The following is an 18725-nucleotide window of genomic DNA, read 5'->3' as shown; positions in this document are numbered from 1 at the left end:
CACTGTCGCTGGATCAAAATCCTGGAACTCCCTCCCTAACAGCACTGTGAGTGTACCTACAGCACATGGACGATGGCAGTAGTTCAAGAAGGCAGCTCACCACCATCTTCTCAAGGGCAATTAGGGATGGGCAATAAATGCTGGCCCAGCCAGCGAAGCCCACATTCTGTAAATGAATTTTTAAAATTTCAAAAAGTGGCCTGAAACAACCATTGGCACCCGATTTTCACAAAGGTTTCCTTTGGTTCCAATTATAGAAAGTTGGAACCTTTGGTTCAATTATAGAAAAACAGCACAGTAGACAATGAGGGGAAATCGCCCATCTTGTTTAGTGATAAATCCCAAGTGTTAAAAATGCTTAGGAAATCTATCACTTTTTAGGGGCATAGATTTTGGTTTTAACTGGGAGGTGAGTTTTATATGGAATGGGATACTGTTGAGCGATAGGGAAAGCTGGATGAATGGGTTTTTCAAATGCCCTGCCAACTTTAATCGAAGGGTTCCTTTAAGTGGGGTTTCAGCCAACACAGGAAGCTTGATTGAGGCTGGAGGCCTTTCAGGCGGGACGTCTGCTTCACATGACATGGTCAAAGCCTAAGATGGCCGACAGATGAGAAAGGTCATGGGGGATGGAGTGGAGGGCAGAATCCAATGGGAGGATGGGGGTACACAGGAGTTCCAATCGTAGAGGAAGGAGATGGTGTTCCGGGCATGGGATGCTTGTTGGGCCTGGAAGAAACACTTGTGCTTCTTCTGGCCTACAAGCAGTGCAGCAAAAGGGGTTCAGCCCTTCTCGCTACCTTTAAGCTGCCAAGTTTGCTGAGGCCTGGGAAACTTGGCTGCCTACGGTCAATAATAAAATGACTGGTAAAATGCAGGCACACAAACTCGTGATATTTAAAATGACCTTGCATCCACTGCCTGAGTGTGGATTGGTTGACTGACACTTGCTCCCCTCAACCCCAACCCCCGCATTAAAATCAGAAACTTGGTTTCTGTTCCAGACTCTTTGCATTGTAGCTTCTGACATGCCCTGATCCCACTTGTTTTGGGGAGCTGTGATTCAGGCATAGAGGTTTTGTATTTTCTATAGAGGGTCAGACTCCATGAGACAGAGTTTGTTTAAAATTTAGTAAAGTATTTTTAAATTGCTGACGAGTTAAATTTAAGGCCCATTGTGCTTGTGTCCCTTTCTTGATTTATACTGGAGCAGGGGATAAAAATGTTTGATTTTTGTTGATGCTCGAAAATTTGAGGCTTTTTTGTTTGTGTTCATTCTCAGGCCCATTCTTCCCACAAGCAACACCATTGCCTACTGAACATCTGGTTCCAAGAGTTGGTTCTGGTAATTAGCTTATACTTACACTGAGATTTAACAGCATAACTATGGCTTGAACAAATCTGATTATACTCATCTCTCTGAATGCTCTTAAGATTTTTTTTGCTGACGATGAAACTATAACTTCTGGAGGAGTTGATTTCCATCTGGCCAGCATTCAACAATGTTGATTAGTCACAGTTATGTCTTCCAAACACTTGTAGTGTCAAAGTTTAGTCAAATGGCATTTGCTATTGTACACTAAGATTGTGTTGGAGTATATAACAAAACATCTATTAGAACATGTGCTGTGCCTTTACATTCCTTCTGAGATTCTACTAACAGCAGGGGAAATGAATATCAATGGAGCTGAAATCACACCCTTGTTTAGCCTTTGTATGTGACTGTATGACACTTGCTCCACTCACCAAGGCTCCTTAGACAGTGCCTTTCAAACCCAGAATCACTAACATCTAGAAGGACCAGGGCAACAGATAGATGGGAACACCATCACCTGGAAGTTCCCCTCCAAGTCACTCACCATCCTGATTTGGAAATAAATCACCATTCCTTTACTGTTGCTGGATCAAAATCCTGGAACTCCCTTCCTAACAGCACTGTGGGTGTACCTACACCACGTGAATTGCAGAGGTTCAAGAAGGCAGCTCACCACCACCTTCTCAAGTGCAACAAGAGATGGACAATAAATGCTGGCCTGGGCAACAAAGCCCAAATCCTGTGAATTAATAAAAAAAATTTATACTGCTAAAATTAAACAGGACATGTGTGAAGATGCAAAATGGCTAATATTATTTATAAATGGCAATTTCTCCTAGGCCGGTTAAGTGTCTGTTCAAAAGTAGCTCATCCGATAGTTCAGTTAGTAAACAAACCACCTGGTGTGAAGCCGAGACATATAGAGCAGGGAGCTGCTCAGACTGTGTTATTACCTAATCTAAGCTATTCTTCAATCTGTCTCAGTTACACTGGAGTAGGTTAAGCAAAATAAAATCACAGGATTCCTATTGTGTGGGTATCAGATGAGGACAGGATTGGGAATTGCTTTGATGTCCTCCACAATTAACAAATCTAGTCCCAAGTGAAGAATTACCACTCAGACCAGACACCGAAAGCAGGTATAAAGAATGCAAAACTTACAGGAGAGGTCAAATTATATTAGATAACAAACATTTTCCCTGTGTTTAGTCAACATTAGTCCCTGTAAATTTGATAAACCATGATTTCTCTCACACTCCAAATTAAAACCAGAAAAATACTAGATTTGCTGCTATCTGGGTCACTGGCAAAATGCTGCATTGTACAGCTGTAGAGTCACCACAAAGAGTTGTGATCCATTTCATTGACATATCCACAGATTCCTTGTACTATTTTTACACCACCACTGCAGAACTAAAATTGTTTAGTGATTGAGTCAATCATGGTTTGTTAATATTGTCCATTTAGGCCATAAAAACTAAATGAATAAAACATATTTAGAGGTAATGCAGTGAAATGGTTAACTAAAATTACGAAATAAATAAAACCATTATAATCCATTTTAAAACAATACTAGATGTTCACTAGAACAAGATTGGGCTACCCCAAGGCTGCATCTCCATGCATGGTTCAAAACTTGCTAACCAGCATTGTCATGGCTTACATATTAAGAATTGGACACTTGGGCAAATTGCAGGAGAGCTGCTGTTAACTATAGAACTAAACCCTAGCACGAGTCCCTGCCTTCAAGAACCTGGGGGGGAAACTGTCAATTAATGATCAAGCTATATGATGATTAAAATTGAAATAAACTTAACCACAGCGGTAGTACTAGTTTGCCAGTTTAGAACCAAGTACCTATACTCTTACAATCACAATCTCACACACTTGAGGATGTTGTTTGCAATTGGTATGTCAGGAAATTCTTAACTCCACTACCTATGCATTAAATGTTACTGCACACAGCCCTTCGTTTCCAAATTGCTAAGCAAATGGTCCATTGTTAAACATACTTTATTAGTAACGCTGTTGTTAATTTGCTGTCACCTGGTGATTAGTCAACACTAATGGGTCATAATGTCTTGCAGAAATGTATTGAACTTCAAAAGAAAAAACATGAACTGAGTGGGGATTTCCAGATGACTCACTGCAAGGACCAGTGCAGATTCTCCACTTTACTTATTCTCATATGCAGCATTCAATAACTAAACGCTGTGCTGAGAATTAAACAATATAGAACAGTCACAACGGAAACTAGAGTCCATGTGACTCTACTCCAAGCATAGAGTATCATTCAAAAAGACATTTAAATCCTAGTCCACATGAACTAGGTCACTTGATAAAGCATTAGGAATAAGCTACTTTAGGTGAGCGAGGATATGTCCTGTACTTTAAAAATACAAAATCTCCCCTCAGCTGCTCGCTATTTCATTAAAGCAGCAAAGGAAGTGTGATGCAGCCATAGCTAAAGGGAGAAGCTTTGGTTTAGATTGTCACTAAGGAAGTAAGTTGATGGGATAGGAATAATATCTTCACCAACAATGGTTGAGGTATGGAATGCTTTACCAAATTGAATGCTTGATAAACATACCCATTGCACTTTTTAATAGAAATATTTAAAGAAGAGTGTTGTTACAAGTCAATAGAGTTGATTTTTGGATTGGTCTAGCAAAGAGCTGGATCAGACATCATGGGCTAAATAGTTTCTTCTTGTGCGGTAAACTTCTTTGGTTTTCAACTGAATGTTATTGGTAGCACTTCCTTTACAGCTTAACCTTTGAGTGTTCACAAAACCCAAGTTCTACCCAGTTAATTCCCTCAATTGACATCCTCTTTTGATAGGAGTGAGCTTGTCCTTCCAGTGCCGGCAATGCTGCCTCTATTCAGGTTGTACAATGCCACTTCCTCGCTGTTCCTTTCTTTATTTAGTGGGACCTGTTTGCCATTGACAGCAACTACCTTGAAAATTTGATATTTTAAAAAAATATTCCAGGAAATTGAAGCCATCCAAAAAAAATGCACTGAAGGGAAAGCAAAGTACCAAATCAGAAAGACCAAAAATTGCACCTTTACAGTTACTTTCAAAATCAGAGAACATGCAACTTTTAAGAACATAAGTTGTGAAAACCAAAATGTTATTTTGGAATTCTGTGTTTTACAGCTGAGCATAAAACATAGTGGTTAGGAAATGTGGGGGAAGAGAAGTCAGGATAGACACTGAATGGTTGTTTCCCTTGGCTGGATAATCTTTCCTGAACATAGGGGCTACAGTTTCAGGATGAGGAGTCGATCATTTAGGACTAAAATAAAGAGAAATTTCTTCACTCAGAAGGTTGTGAAACTTTGCAAACCTCCATCTCTGAGAATTGTGGATGTTCTATCATATATATATTCAAAGCTGAGATAGATTTTTGGTCTCTTAGGAAATCAAGGGATATATCCTATAGGGAGAGAACAGGAAAGTGGAGTTGAGAAGATCAGCCCTAAATGAATGGTGGTGCAAGCTCGAGGAGCTGTAGGCACTACTTCTACTCTATTATCCTTTTAAGCTGCATCTTAATTTGTATTTTTTGTACCCTTTAATAACTTCTATGTATTCCAGTATGACAGTCTTCTGAGCCTCCAGTATTAGAAACTCTCCTCTAATATTATTAAATACCAAAGTTACTATATATTATAATAGCATTATTGTTTATTTCATTCTGAATTCCACTGTCCTTTCCCTCTGCTTGTTTTACCAGTGATCTCGGCCATTCATTATCTGCTATCTCCCATTCCTTGCACTCTACACTCATCAAGTTCCTTCAGATCACGTGCACTCAGTGCTCAAGCTATCCAGCCTTCTTAAAACAAATGGTTGATTATGATTCCTTCAATTCATCAGACAACAGCTTAAACTTATACAGTCCCTTTTATGTAATGAAAGTTGCAAAACACAAGAGCCTGCAGGGCACTGAGCAGAAGTTAGGGAAGGTGATTGAAGATACAGACAAATAGAGGTTAATGGGTATGATCTTTTAGCCATTACGGAGGCATTGTTACAAAGAGGTCAAAGCTGGGAACTAAATATTCAGGGGTATGTGACTTTTTGAAAGGACAGGCAAGAAAGAAAGGGAGTTGGGGTAACTTTGTTAATATGAGATGGAATAAGCACAATAGCAAGAAATGATCTTGGTTGTAGAATCCATATAGCTTGAGGTAAGAAATTACAAGGGGAAGAAGACACTGGTGGGAGTAGTCTATAGGCTTCCTAACAGTAGCTATACTGTTCGACAGAGTATAAATCAGGCGACAATGAGGGCATGTAAAAAAGGGAGTACATTATTCATGGGTGACTTTAATCATCATGTAGATTGGGAAAATTAAATTGGCAGAGGTGGCCACAAGCAAGAATTCATAGAGTGTATTCAGGACAGTTTCTTTGAACAATATGTTGTGGATCCAACCAGGGATCAGGCTATTTTGGATCTGGTAATGTGTAATGAGGCAGGTTTAATAAACAATCTCAGAGTAAAAGATCCCCTGGGAAACAGTGACCATAACATGGTAGAATTTAGCATTTAGTTTAAGGATGAGAAACTTCGGTCGGAAACAACTGTGCTAAACTAAAATAAGTGTAATTACAATGGAATAGTGGCAGAGTTGGCTGAAGTGAATTGGGAAAGGAGTTTAGAAGGGAAGACAGTTGATGAACAATGGCACATGTTTAAGAAAATAGTTCATGACTCACAACAAAGATATATCTGAGAGGAAGAAGGATTTCAGGAAAGGGATAAACCAACCATGGTTAACCAAGGAAGTTAAGGATTGTATCAAATTGAAAGAAAAAGCATACAATGTGACAAAGATTAGTGGTAAGCCAGAGGATTGGGAAAGTTTTAAAAACCAACAAAGGATGACCAAAAAATAGTCAAGAGGGAGAAAATAAGCTTTGAGGGTAAACTAGCAAGTAATATAAAAATGGACAGTAAGTGCTTCTTTAAATATATAAAAGGGAAAGAGAGGCCACAGTGAATATAGGCCCCTTAGAGAACGAGGCTGGGTAACTAATAATGGGGAACAAGGAAATGGCAGAGAAGTTGAATACGTGGTTTGCTTCAGTCTTCACTGTAGAAGACGCTATTGGCATTCTAAAAATACTAAATAATCAAGCAAAAGTGGGTGGAGAAAATAAATTCAATAACTATCAGTAGAGAAAAAGGACTCGGGAAAATAATGGGGCTAAAGGCCGATAAGTCCCTTAGACCTGATGGATTGTACCCTAGGATAATAAAGGAAGTAGCTACAGAGATAGTGGATGCACTGGTAGTAATCTTCCAAGAATCCTTAGATTGGAAATCCAGAAGATTGAAAAACTGCCAGTATAACATCCTTATTCAAAAAGGGAAGGAGACAAAAAAGAGCTAACTATAGGCCTGTTAGCTTAATATCCATCATTGAGAAAAATGTTAGAGTCTATTATAAAGGGTGTAATAGCAGAGCATTTAGAAATGCATAATATAATCAAGCAGTGTCAGCATGGCTTCATGAAGGGGGAATCATGCCTAACAAATTTATTAGAATTCTTTGAGGAGGTAACAAGCAGAGTAGATAAAGGGAAACCAGTAGATGTAATATATTTGATTTCCAAAAGTGTTCGAAAAGGTACCTCACATAAGGCTGCTTAATAAGATACCAGCCCATGCTGTTGAGGGTAGTAAATTAGCATGGATAGAGGATTGGCTAACTAATAAAAGACAGAGAGCTGGGATAAGAGGGGTATTTTCAGGATGGCAACCTGTAACTAGTGGAGTGCCACAGGAATTAGTGCTGGGGCCACAATTATTTATAATATATATTAATGACTTAGATGAGGGAAATGAATGTACTATCACCAAGTCTGTGGATGTCATAAAAATAGGTAGGGAGGCAAGTGGTGACACAAAGAGCCTACAGAGGGATAGAGACAGGTTAAGTGAGTGGGTAAAACTTGGCAGATGGAATATAATGTGGGAAAATGTGAGGTTATGCACTTCGGCAGGAAGAATAGAGGAGCTGAATATTATTTAAGTGGAGAAAGACTGCAGAAAGCTGCAACACAGAGGGATTTGGGAGTCCTCACGCATGAATCCCAAAAAGCTAACATACAAGTTCAGCGGGTAATAGGGAAGGCAAATGGAATGTTGGCCTTTATTTCAAAGGGGATGGAGTGTAAAAATAAGGAAGTCTTGCTAAAACTATACAAGGCACTAATTAGACCACACCTAGAATACTGTGAACAGTTTTGGTCCCCTTATCTAAGAAAAGAAATATTGGCATTGGAGGCAGTCCAGAGAAGGTTCACCAGTGAGATCCCGGGTATGGAGGGATTTTCTTCTGAGATGAGGTTGAGTAGGTTGGGCCTGTACTCATTGGAGTTTAGAAGAATGAGAGGCGACCTTATTGAAACATAAAAGATTCTTAGGGGGCTTGACAGAATGGATGCTGAGAGGTTGTTTCCCCTTGTGGGAGACTTTAGGACCAGAGGGCATAATCGCAGAGTAAGGGGTTGCCCACTTATGACAGAGATGAGGAGGAATTTCTTCTTTCAGAGAGTAGTGAATCTGTGGAATTTTTTTACCACAGAGGGCTGTAGAGGTCATTAAGTACATTCAAGGCTGAGATAGACAGATTTTTGATCAGTAAGGGAATCAAGGATTATGGGGAAAAGGCAGGAAAGTGGAGTTGAGGATTATCAGATCAGCCATGATTTCATTGAATGGTGGAGTGGACTTAATGAGCTGAATGGCCTACTTCTGCTCCTACGTCTTATGGTCTTACATGAGCATTAATATAATTGCAGAGATTGAATGCAGCAAAACCATGATGAGATTTGCAAACAAGAAAGAGAATTTTAAAATCAATGCACCGGAGAATGGGGAGACATAAGAAAGAAGGGTTTGCATTTACATAGCACTTTGCACTACCATCAGATGTCTCAAAGCACTTTACAGCTAACGAAGCACTTTTTTTTTGAAGTGTAATTACTGTAAGAAATACAGCAGTCAAAATATTCTCAGCAAACTCCCACAAACAGCGATGTGATAATAACCAGATAATTTGTTTTTGTGATATTGATTGAGAGATAAATATTGGCCAGAACATTGGGGAGAAGTCTCCTGCTCTTTCTCAGAACAATGCCATAGGCACTACCCAAACAGGTAGGTGGGATCTCATCTGAAAGTAGAGGTTAGTTAAGCAGACATGATTAATCGGGAGAATTAATGCAGATAGGAGAATCAGCAGAATTATGAATGAGATAGAGTTTTTATTGGCTAGGGATTAGAAGGATGATGAGCAAGTCTTTAGAGAAATCAGGCACCGAGATGGTGACAGCAAGAATCACAGTGAGGGTGTGTTGGGATACAGGCAATGTTGTGAAAAAGTCTGAAATCCTGGTAAAGAACCAAATATGGACTTTGATACTCAGCAGGATGCTAAGGTTGTGACACCTAAGTGAGTCAGAAGACGTGTGGAATTGATGCCTCTAATGCAAACTGTCTTACTGACATTGATCAGGAGATGTTTTGAACGCATTAAAACTCAAAAGGCAGCCAGGCACCATAGTGACAGTCATGCAGTCAAACACATAAAGAGTAGTAACATTGACATTGTTATTTCATGTCTCATACTATCTACTAGAACTATAAATTGCCTACAATGCTAAATCTGGCCCCAAGAAGTACAGCTTTGTCTTTGCATTGAGATTTCCTCTTGCTCTCAAAAACTCTTAACTTTTTTTAAAGCTCAAAGATGCCAACATTGTTCCCATGTTTTGAAAGTTCTATTGCCTCTCATACACCTTAACGGGATACTAGAAAAATACCAGCCTTACAGGCAAACCCTCTCACCTTTTACCTCTGAGCCACAATTTCTCTCTCTTTCACAAATGTTCCCAACTGCTTATTTTACCATTTCTAGTTTGGACAGTAAGATAAAAGCAAAATACTGCGGATGCTGGAAATCTAGAACAAAAACAAAAATTCCTGGAAAAACTCAGCAGGTCTGACAGCATCTGCGGAGGGGGATACAGTTGACGTTTCAAGTCCGCATGACCCATTCTGATGAAGGGTAATACGGACTCGAAACGTCAACTGTACCCCTCTCCACAGATGCTGTCAGACCTGCTGAGTTTTTTTTAGGTATTTTTGTTTTTGTTCTAGTTTGGACAGTGTTCCTCAATTTATTCTTTTGAAGTTATCATCCTACAAGGTGTGCAGCCACCAACCTACATGTTACTCCTCCTATGACTCCAGTGTGCTGCAATGAAGGCTCATTGAAGTCTCCTGTTCTAAGTTATTCTTTCCAAGGACCTTAAAACTGTAGAATTCTTTCCCTATCTTGCTCCCCTCCAACCATTTTCAAAATTTCAAAACCTAAACTTAGTATTGGCTAATCACTATTTCCTGATTTTTATTGTCTTATTTATCATTATTTGTATTCTGAGTGGTGTTCTGCATTGTGGGCAGTATGCTTTTACCTTGCTAAAATAGACAAACTTAAACCATGACACCATAATAATAAGTAATCATAAAAATAAATTAAGAAGCATGATGAGTAATATCAGTGTTAATTTTATCACAAAACGACTTTCAATCATTACAAACAATTGGTCCAAAGCAGTTGCTTTCTGTTCAGCCAAATAATGCTTCCTAAACTTTTTCCCAGTGTGATCCCATTTTAACTTGTGTGACCCTAAAGTGAAAATTTGGGAGTACAACAGCTATTGAATAGGGTTTCAGACAGGTGCTTGTGCGGTCATTACTGTTTGGAGCACTTGAAGCAGCTAAATGTCCATGATAACCTCAACTAAAATTTCACACAACTCTCTATAATTCTTTGCTGCATCAAATCTTGAAATCCCATTTCTGCATGTACGGACATTTGATACACATGACTGCAAATTACACGCAGAACCAGATTATATAATAGTCCCAACAAAAGGGTTTTAGTCATACACAATAGAAAATATCTGTGTGATATAGAGTCATAAAGGATTCTTGTTCCCTACAAAAATATTATGGCTCATAAAACTTTTAGTAAGCATGAATATATAGTTATTAAAACTGAGTATTTATACCTCTAATTTAGACTGATTTGCACAAGCTGAATTGGCTGTTGCAATGACAGAAGAGGTAGCAAGCTTGTTATATCTATCTTCATACTCAGGGTGAGGGTTTGTGTTGGTTTGGCATTGTCTAATGAATTGGGGAAGTTGATGAAAAGGCAGGATTCTTAAAAAAAAAGAACAGCTACTTTTTCACAGGCTGTTTTTGCAGCAGCAATCAGGCCTCAGATAGCAGTCCATTAGGCCACACCCAGCAATAGGAAAAAACCACAAGAATTTAAAGGGGTCTTGTAGCTGTCAGAAATCAGTCCCAGCTCCACAGCAGCCATTGCTGCGTCAAAGCTCGTGACCCCAAAATCTTATCTGAGAAGCTCTGCAGTAGCATAAGGAGTAATAACAATTTTGTTGCAGAGACCAGTGTATTACTAACTTTCTTTCTGTTTCAATAACTGCACTGTTAAACTGTTACTAGCAATTTGTGTTTTGATATAATGATGCAATATTATCAAGATGCCACTAAACACCTCATTGACATAGGGCAGAAAAAGAAAGGTTTGGAAATAACTGTAAATGTTGCATGTCTGACCAAAGCTCTAAAATTGAGCTTGAGAAATGCAAGGAAGAACATGGTCCCAATCTGGAGGCCACCAACCTTCTGATGAATTAAAACATTTTAAATTCCCCTGTTGCTAAAGGTTGATCACTTTTTCCTGCACAGTTTGTGGATCTTGGAAGAGGTTTCCTTGTGTCTACAGTGTCCCGGATACCTTTAAAAATGTCAAAAGATTATGAAAATATGTCCAATTGAGCAGGCAACCAGCTAAATTAATCAGACAGTATCTATTTAATATGATAGATTCCAATCACAATTAATAGTTCCTGTCTGCTCCCTTTCTCCACTTTTCAGTTTTATCACAGTTGCAAACAAAACCCTCCCCCACACTTACATTCAGCTGCATGGAGCCACCTGCAAATTAAATATCATCTCAACTCTTGCAAATTTGAAGGCACTGCTCATGAGGCAAACAGCTAGATAATGTGCTGCAAATATGTGTCAATGCCAATAAAAATGCAAAAATACTTACTGCGAGGAACATCATGCAGTACATGGAGAAGGATGAATGGCCAGAGAAAAAGGATAACCTAGAGGGATGAACAATACAATGTTATTACGATCCTCACCGAAGTGCCACTTCCAGGAACAAAAATGGATCTTTCAGATACGTAAAATCAGCCAAGGTTGTGACAAACATCTTTCAATATTTGAAAATATACATAATGAAAATTGTAAAAATACTTTAGGTTAACTTTAGAAAACTTTAAAGTTGACAGGTATAAAACTTGTATTTTTTCAAGAAATAATTATATTGCCTATCACAAGAGTCAATGGAATTTCTTTAATGCCAATTTTGTCTACAGTGAGTGGGCTATATTTCAATGTTATCATACTATCCCAAGTTAACCAATTTAAAAGCTTCTGTTCAGCTAATCCAACACAATCAATCATTATCAAACACCATTTTTCCAGAGTAAGTTTCATATGGTTTCTGAAAACATTAACCATATTCAAAGCACCTTGAATATATTACAATAACTGACACATCAGGCAGAATTCTCAAGCAATAGTCTCTGCTGAAACGGTGGGACTTGAGTGGGTCAGGAACCAGTAGGCATCTGCAACAGACTTTGCTGGGGCTCTTTAACTGTCATGGCACTACATTCCACTTCCAGTTTCTTCAACCAATTTGACAGGGTGGGTGGGATAACACACCAAATTGGTCAAAGAGATTATTTTAATCTGGGCTCAACAAGACATAAATCCCTGAGGCTACAGCAACCACAGGAGTGGAGAGGGGACCTGGGAAGGCTCCTATGTCTCTCACTCTCTGGAGATCCTGCTAAGGGATGAGTGACTGCATTGAGGTGATCTTCCCCAAGAATGGGAGGAAGAAGCCAACCCCTCAAACTAGTAAGCGTGCAGGGAAGAGGGCAAAGAAATGGCCAAGGAAGTCAGCAGCAGGAGTGTGGTCCCTCCAACCTGCACCAAGAGGACTCAGGACCTGGGGAGGGTGGAAAAGTTTTCCCATAACACTTGCTGGTACCATGCCCCACATTGTTGACTTTCCCAGCATTCTCCTGCACTGCACACATTGCAGCTGGACTCATTCTTTTCTCTCCAGTCACCTCCTCACATCCCACTGGACAGTCAACACTCCTACTCACATCTTTGTGTCATCTCACAGTCATCCACTGCAAATGTTGCCCTTCTATCCCCACAAGCCATTTCTAACAGTCATAGTTCTCTGCTTTCTCTCATTGCATGTGAAGAGAGCACACAACTTTGGGGAGAGGCAAAGACCTGGGGGGAGGTGGGACTTGGCCCTCCAGTGATAGCCACCTTGCCGGCCACTAGCAATGTCTGCTTACCTGGTCCACGAGGAAGCAGCTCACGTTCAAGAAGGCTACAAGTATCAGAAATGACCAGGCATGAAAGCCTGAGCCTCATGAGGCACAAATATTCACACAAGAGCTGATCCTCTGCTAGGAGACCCTGTTTTTGTGGGTCTCACCCCTTTGGAGATGGATCCCTGTATCCATCCCCTATGCTTGTGTTTGAGGAGACGACAGCTGCTGTTGGTGTTGCTCCTGCTGTTGTCATTGGCATTATTGGTATTGGTCATAGAGTCAGAGTTTTACAGCACAGAAAGAGGCCCTTCAGCCCATCGTATCCACACCAGTCATCAAGCCACTATCTACTCTAATCCCATTTTCCAGCACTTGGCCCGTAGCCCTGTATGCTAAGGCGTCTATGTGTTCATCTAAATACTTCTTAAATATTGTGAGGTTCCCACCTCTACCACCCTTACCAGATACCCCCCACTCTCTAGGTGAAAACATTTTTCCTCAAATCCCCTCTAAATCTACTGCCCCTTACCTTAAATCAATGCCCCCTGGTTACTGACCCCTCTACTAAGGTGAAAAGTTTCTTCCTATCTACCCTAACTATGCCCCTCATAATTTTGCACAACTCAATCAGGTCCCTCCCTTCGGCCTTCTTTGCTCGAAGGAAAACAACCCAGCCTATCTAGTCTATCTTCATAGCTGAAACTTTCTAGCCCAAGCAGCATCCTGGTGAATCTCCTCTGCACTCTCTCTAGTCCAATCACATCCTTCCTATATTGTGGCGACCAGAACTGCACACAGAAGTCCAGATGTGGCCTAATTAATGCTTTCTATAACTCCATCATAACCTTCCTGCTCTTGTATTCAATGCCACGACTAATAAAGGCAAGTACTCCATATGCCTGCTTAACCAACTTATCTACCCATCCTGCTGCCTTCAAGGATCTCTGGACATTCACACCAAGGTCTCTCTGATCCTCTGTACTTCCTAGGGTCCTACCATTCATCATGTACTCCCTTGCCTTGTTAATCCTCCCAAAATACATCACTTCACATTTTTCAGGATTAAATTCCATTTGCCACTGTTTTGCCCATCTGACCAGCCCAACTGGCTGTATCATCCTGTAGTCTAAGGCTTTCCTCCTCGTTATTTACACCACCAATTTTCCTGTCATCTGCAAACTTACTGATCATACCTCCTACATTTATGTCTAGATCATTAATGTACACTTCAAACAGCAAGGGTCCCAGCACTGAACCCTACGGTATGCCACTGGACCCAGGCTTCCAGTTACATAAACAACTTTCGACCATCAGCCTCTGCCTCCCACTACTAAGCCAATTTTGGATCCAATTTGCCAAATTGCCCTGGATCCTATGGGCTCTTACCTTCTTGACCAGTCTCCCATGCGAGACCTTGTCAAAATCCTTACTGAAGTCCATGTAGGCTACACCAACTGCATTACCCTCACCTATACAAATAGTCACCGCCTTGAAAAATGCTTCCCTTTTTTACCTTATCCAATTCTGGATATTCCTCAACATCCAGGGTTCTCTGGACTTGTTGGTCCCACCCTTCACCTTTACGGGAACATGTTAGCACTGCACTCTCACTAATTCCTTTTTGAATAACTCCCACTGCTCTGATTTTCCTGCATGTAGCTGCTCCCAGTACACTTTGGCCAGATCCTGTCTTATCATATTAAAACGGCCTTCCCCCAATTCAGTATCTTTATTTCTGGTCCATCTTTGTCCTTTTCCCCAACTACCTTAAATCTTATTGAGTTATGGTCACTATCACTGAAATGCTCCTCCACTGACACTTCTACCACTTGCCCTGTTTCGACCCCTAAAACTAGGTCCAGCACCGCCCCCTCTCTTGTAAGACTTTCTACGTGCTGGCTTATAAAACTCTCCTGGATACACTTTAAGAATTCTGCCCCCTCTAAGCCTTTCACCTTTTGTTTATCCCAGTTAATATTGGGGAAGTTGAAATCCCCTACTATTATTTTTACACTTCTCTGTGATTGGTCTACATATCTGCCCTTGTATCTCTCCCTGATTGTTTGGGGATCTATAGTACACTCCCAGAAATGTGATTGCCCCCTTTTTTGTTTTTAAGTTCTACCCATATGGCCTCATTTGAGTGTTGCTGCTCCTCTTTTCATCAGAGCTTCAAGGTAGACTTGCATAAAGTACTCCCATGCCATGGTGGAGGCTACCAAGAAGTTGCAAATCACTGAAAGCATGCTCTGAGAAGGAGCGCTGTGAGCACTGGCCTCTCTCCAGGGCATGGCTGCAGCTCTTCAGTTTCACTGATTAAAACCTCCCCAACCTGTCAATTTCACTAAAGAAGCAATCCCCACTGTGCACTTGCTTGGCTGATGCTGGCAAGTTGCTGACAACTCAGGAAGTAGGAAATGACTGTTAAAGCCAGGAAGGATGTTTTAAAAAGCAGTTAATGACCTATTTTAATTACTACCTGACAACGCCAAGGAGGCATCCTGCTCTCCTGCAGCTCAGTCCAGCTGATATCAGGCAAAACGTGAGAGGAGGCTTCAAGAGTGGATAACTGACAGGATTTCTGAGCTGGACTGGAACATCTCCTGGACAGCTTCCTTTATAGGGTAGGCAGGAGGTTATGGAAGGGGTTGGAGGCAAAATAATCAACCGTGCCGCACCCCAGTCAGAACCTGAGATGGAATTTAAACTTGGCAAGACCAATAGGTAATGTGCCCAATCCCCATTCTTTTCATCCATGAGAATTTAAGGCTCCATGTCTTTCCCTGCACCACCTCTTGGTTCTCTTGTAAGCAGATGCTCATTCTGCAATGAAAGCCAAAGGCCAATAGCCCTGAACTTTCCACTGTTTACTCATGAATTACTCATTTTTGGGTATAATATTCCTCATTTATCAAAAGTTATCCCTTACATAGCTATGAATCTAGAGCAGCAACTCACAAAGGGTGGCCAGATTGTGGATCCTTATGGTAGGTCATCCTTCTGAACAGCAATTACTTTGGGACAATTGTCCATGTTATGTAGAGGATAATAACAAGGGGCAGGGTACTTGCCTTTACCAAAATATTTCCCATTTTGAATGATTATCCTCCACATGCCCAATTTCCATCCCAACACTATCAATTGAAGCTGAGTTCATGTGTTTGGTTTGTTGGCTGTGGAGTTTTACCAACTGTAGGTTTGGGAGGTTTGCCACCACTCTCCGGTCCCCCCTCCTCTACAGCTACCTTACTGGCAGGACAGAACATGGCAGCAAATTCAGTTGTGAGGCTTCTTTAATGAGATGAAGTCAGAACAAGTTTATTAAGTTTCATGTAAACTATAGCAATAAACTCAAGTAGTGATTTATGATCTAATGTGGGCTGTATACTCTTTATATTATTCTAGATAACAACTCTTGCAGCATTTGGTCTTCGGTTCGAGCTTCTCATTCTCTGTCTCATGTATTAGGTTTTCATTCCTCTCCTCCACGTGGCTTTGGTTGGTCTAGTTACTTTTATCCTGGCTGCTATCCAATTAAAGCTTCCCTATCCCCAACTTAATCTTCATCCCTGAGCATGTTTTTTATGACCAACAAGTAACAGATCATGTGGCTGTTGCTAACCTTACAGAGTTACATAGTGCCTTTTGTGTTCACCAATGTATCTCAGGCTTTTAATCCTGTAGTCTCTTATCTTGAAGAGAGAGGCCTCTGCATTCCTGCCTTTATCTTATACAGGCAGTTTAAAGGCAATCTTCAAGGACTTTTGCTTCCAGCTGCAATAAGCTTTTAAAACTTGATATTATCTTCCAGAATCCCTCTATCTTGGCAACATTCTATACTGTGCCCTATTTCAAAGTTTTCCCACTCTACTATTCTACAAAAAAGGATATCTAATAAGGTTAAATGTTAATAATCTTATGAATAATCTAATAATCATAAATATTCCCTGCTTTGAGGGGAAGATATCCTTATTGAGCCCTCTCTGACTAACTTTTGCGCAAAGCCGTAAGTTTTAAGCTACGTGTCTTCTGACTTACTTGTTGCACAAGACGTCTCAGATAGCAAAGCAAGCAAATTCCTACCACTAATATCACTGCCTGGGGCAGCATCATAAACATTATCATACCTGCCCAAAAAAAATCAGGAGACACAGAAGGCAACATCTAAAGCCAAGACTAGATGGAACAACAGCATGAAACCGAGACATGTCCCCTGAATAGGACCACCTCCCAATCCCTCCCATCTAAATGCAACAATGCCACTGAGACTGATGAATACATTCACTTAACTCTACTAGGTGTATGAGTAAAGGTAGTATATCGTACCCAAATTTGGTGGCATATTAGTGTAACTACTCCTTTAACTTATCCTCTGCGGCAAAATTTGCTTGCACGTGTGAATTAGCAGCATTCTATCAGAGACATTTTCTAATTAAATGATCACAAATAAACTTGAGAAGGAAATATCCCTAATTATTGTTAACAGGTATATAGATTGGCTGTGCTACCCGCATGTCACCTCACTTAATAATATCCCTTATCTTTTTGCAGGAGTGCTGCTAATTCTAATTTATTAGCATATACAGGGTAAGTACATGCAATTAAACGACAGACGTTTCGGATAGCAAAGCAAGCAAATTCCTACCACTAATATCACTGCCTGGGGCAGCATCATAAACATTATCATACCACGCCCAAAAAAAAAATCAGGAGACACAGAAGGCAACATCTAAAGCCAAGACTAGATGGAACAACAGCATGAAACCGAGACAAGGCCTTAAAAGACTCTCCAGTTCTCTCTTTACCTGTCTCCAATTTTGGACAGTTTTTAAAATTCTTTCTTGGGACGTGGGGGGTCACTGGCAAGGCCAGCATTTGTTGCTTATCCATAATTGCCTTTGAGAAAGAAACAGTGAGCTGCCTTCTTAAACTGATGCAGTCCATTGCTGTAAGTACACCCACAGTGCTATTAGGAAGGGATTTACAGGATTTTGACCCAACGACAGGGAAGGAACAGCGATATAATTCCAAGTCAGGATGGTATGTGGCTTGGAGGGGAGCCTCCAAGTGGTGATGTTCCCATGCACCTACTGCCCTTGTCCTTCCAGGTGGTCAAGGTGATGGGTTTGGAAAGTGCTGTCGAAGGTTGCTGCAGTGCATCTTGGAGATGGTACACACTGCTGCCATGGTGCATTGGTGGTGGAGGGAGTGAATGTTTAGATTGCCAGATAGGGTGCTGATCAAGCAGGGTGCTTTGTCCTGGATGGTGTAAAGCTTCTTGAGTTTTGCTACAGCCACATTCATCCAGGCAAGTGGAGTGTATTCCATCACACTCCTGCCTTGTAGATGATGGACAGGCTTTGGGGAGTCAGAAGGTGAATTGCTGACTTTTGAATTCCCAGCCTACAGCCTAGCTCTTGTAGCCATAGTGTGTATAAGGCTGATCCAGTTCAGTTTATGGTCAATTGTAATGTCTGGATGTTGATATTAGGGGAATTCACTGAATGACAAGGGTCAATGGATAGACTCTCTCTTGTTGGAGATGATCATTGCCTGGCACTTGTGTGGTGCAAATGTCACTTGCCACTTATCAGCTCAAGCCTGAATGTTGTTTGATCTTGCTGCAGTATCAGTATCTGAGGAGCTGCAAATGGTGCTGAACATTGTGCAGTCATCAGTGAACATACCCACTTCTGACCTTATGATGGAGGGAAGGTCATTGATGAAGCAGCTGAAGATGGTTGAGCCCAGGACACTACTCTGGGGAATTCCTGCAGTGATGTCCTGGAACTGAGATGATTGGCTTCCAACAACCACAAATGTCTTCCTTTGTGCTAGGTATGGCTCCAACCAGTGAAGAGTTTCCCCTGGGTTCCATTTAGTTAAATGTAGTTGAGGGCTCCTTGATGCTATACATGG

General features: G+C 40.8%; 1 protein-coding gene across 3 annotated transcripts in view; it reads right to left on the bottom strand.

Annotated features, from left to right (window-relative positions):
* The window catches only part of plpp1a (phospholipid phosphatase 1a), a 118479-nt gene that overhangs the window by 20645 nt on the left and 79109 nt on the right, over positions 1-18725 (bottom strand). For all 3 annotated transcript variants that reach the window (XM_041194829.1, XM_041194907.1, XM_041194997.1), the window contains exon 4: positions 11486-11543. In XM_041194829.1, the coding sequence (XP_041050763.1) occupies positions 11486-11543 (58 nt within the window). The remainder of the gene's footprint in view (positions 1-11485; positions 11544-18725) is intronic.

Source organism: Carcharodon carcharias, chromosome 1 (assembly GCF_017639515.1).
Source record: "Carcharodon carcharias isolate sCarCar2 chromosome 1, sCarCar2.pri, whole genome shotgun sequence".
Classification (NCBI taxonomy): domain Eukaryota; kingdom Metazoa; phylum Chordata; class Chondrichthyes; order Lamniformes; family Lamnidae; genus Carcharodon; species Carcharodon carcharias.
This window is presented reverse-complemented; position numbering and strand designations above follow the sequence as displayed.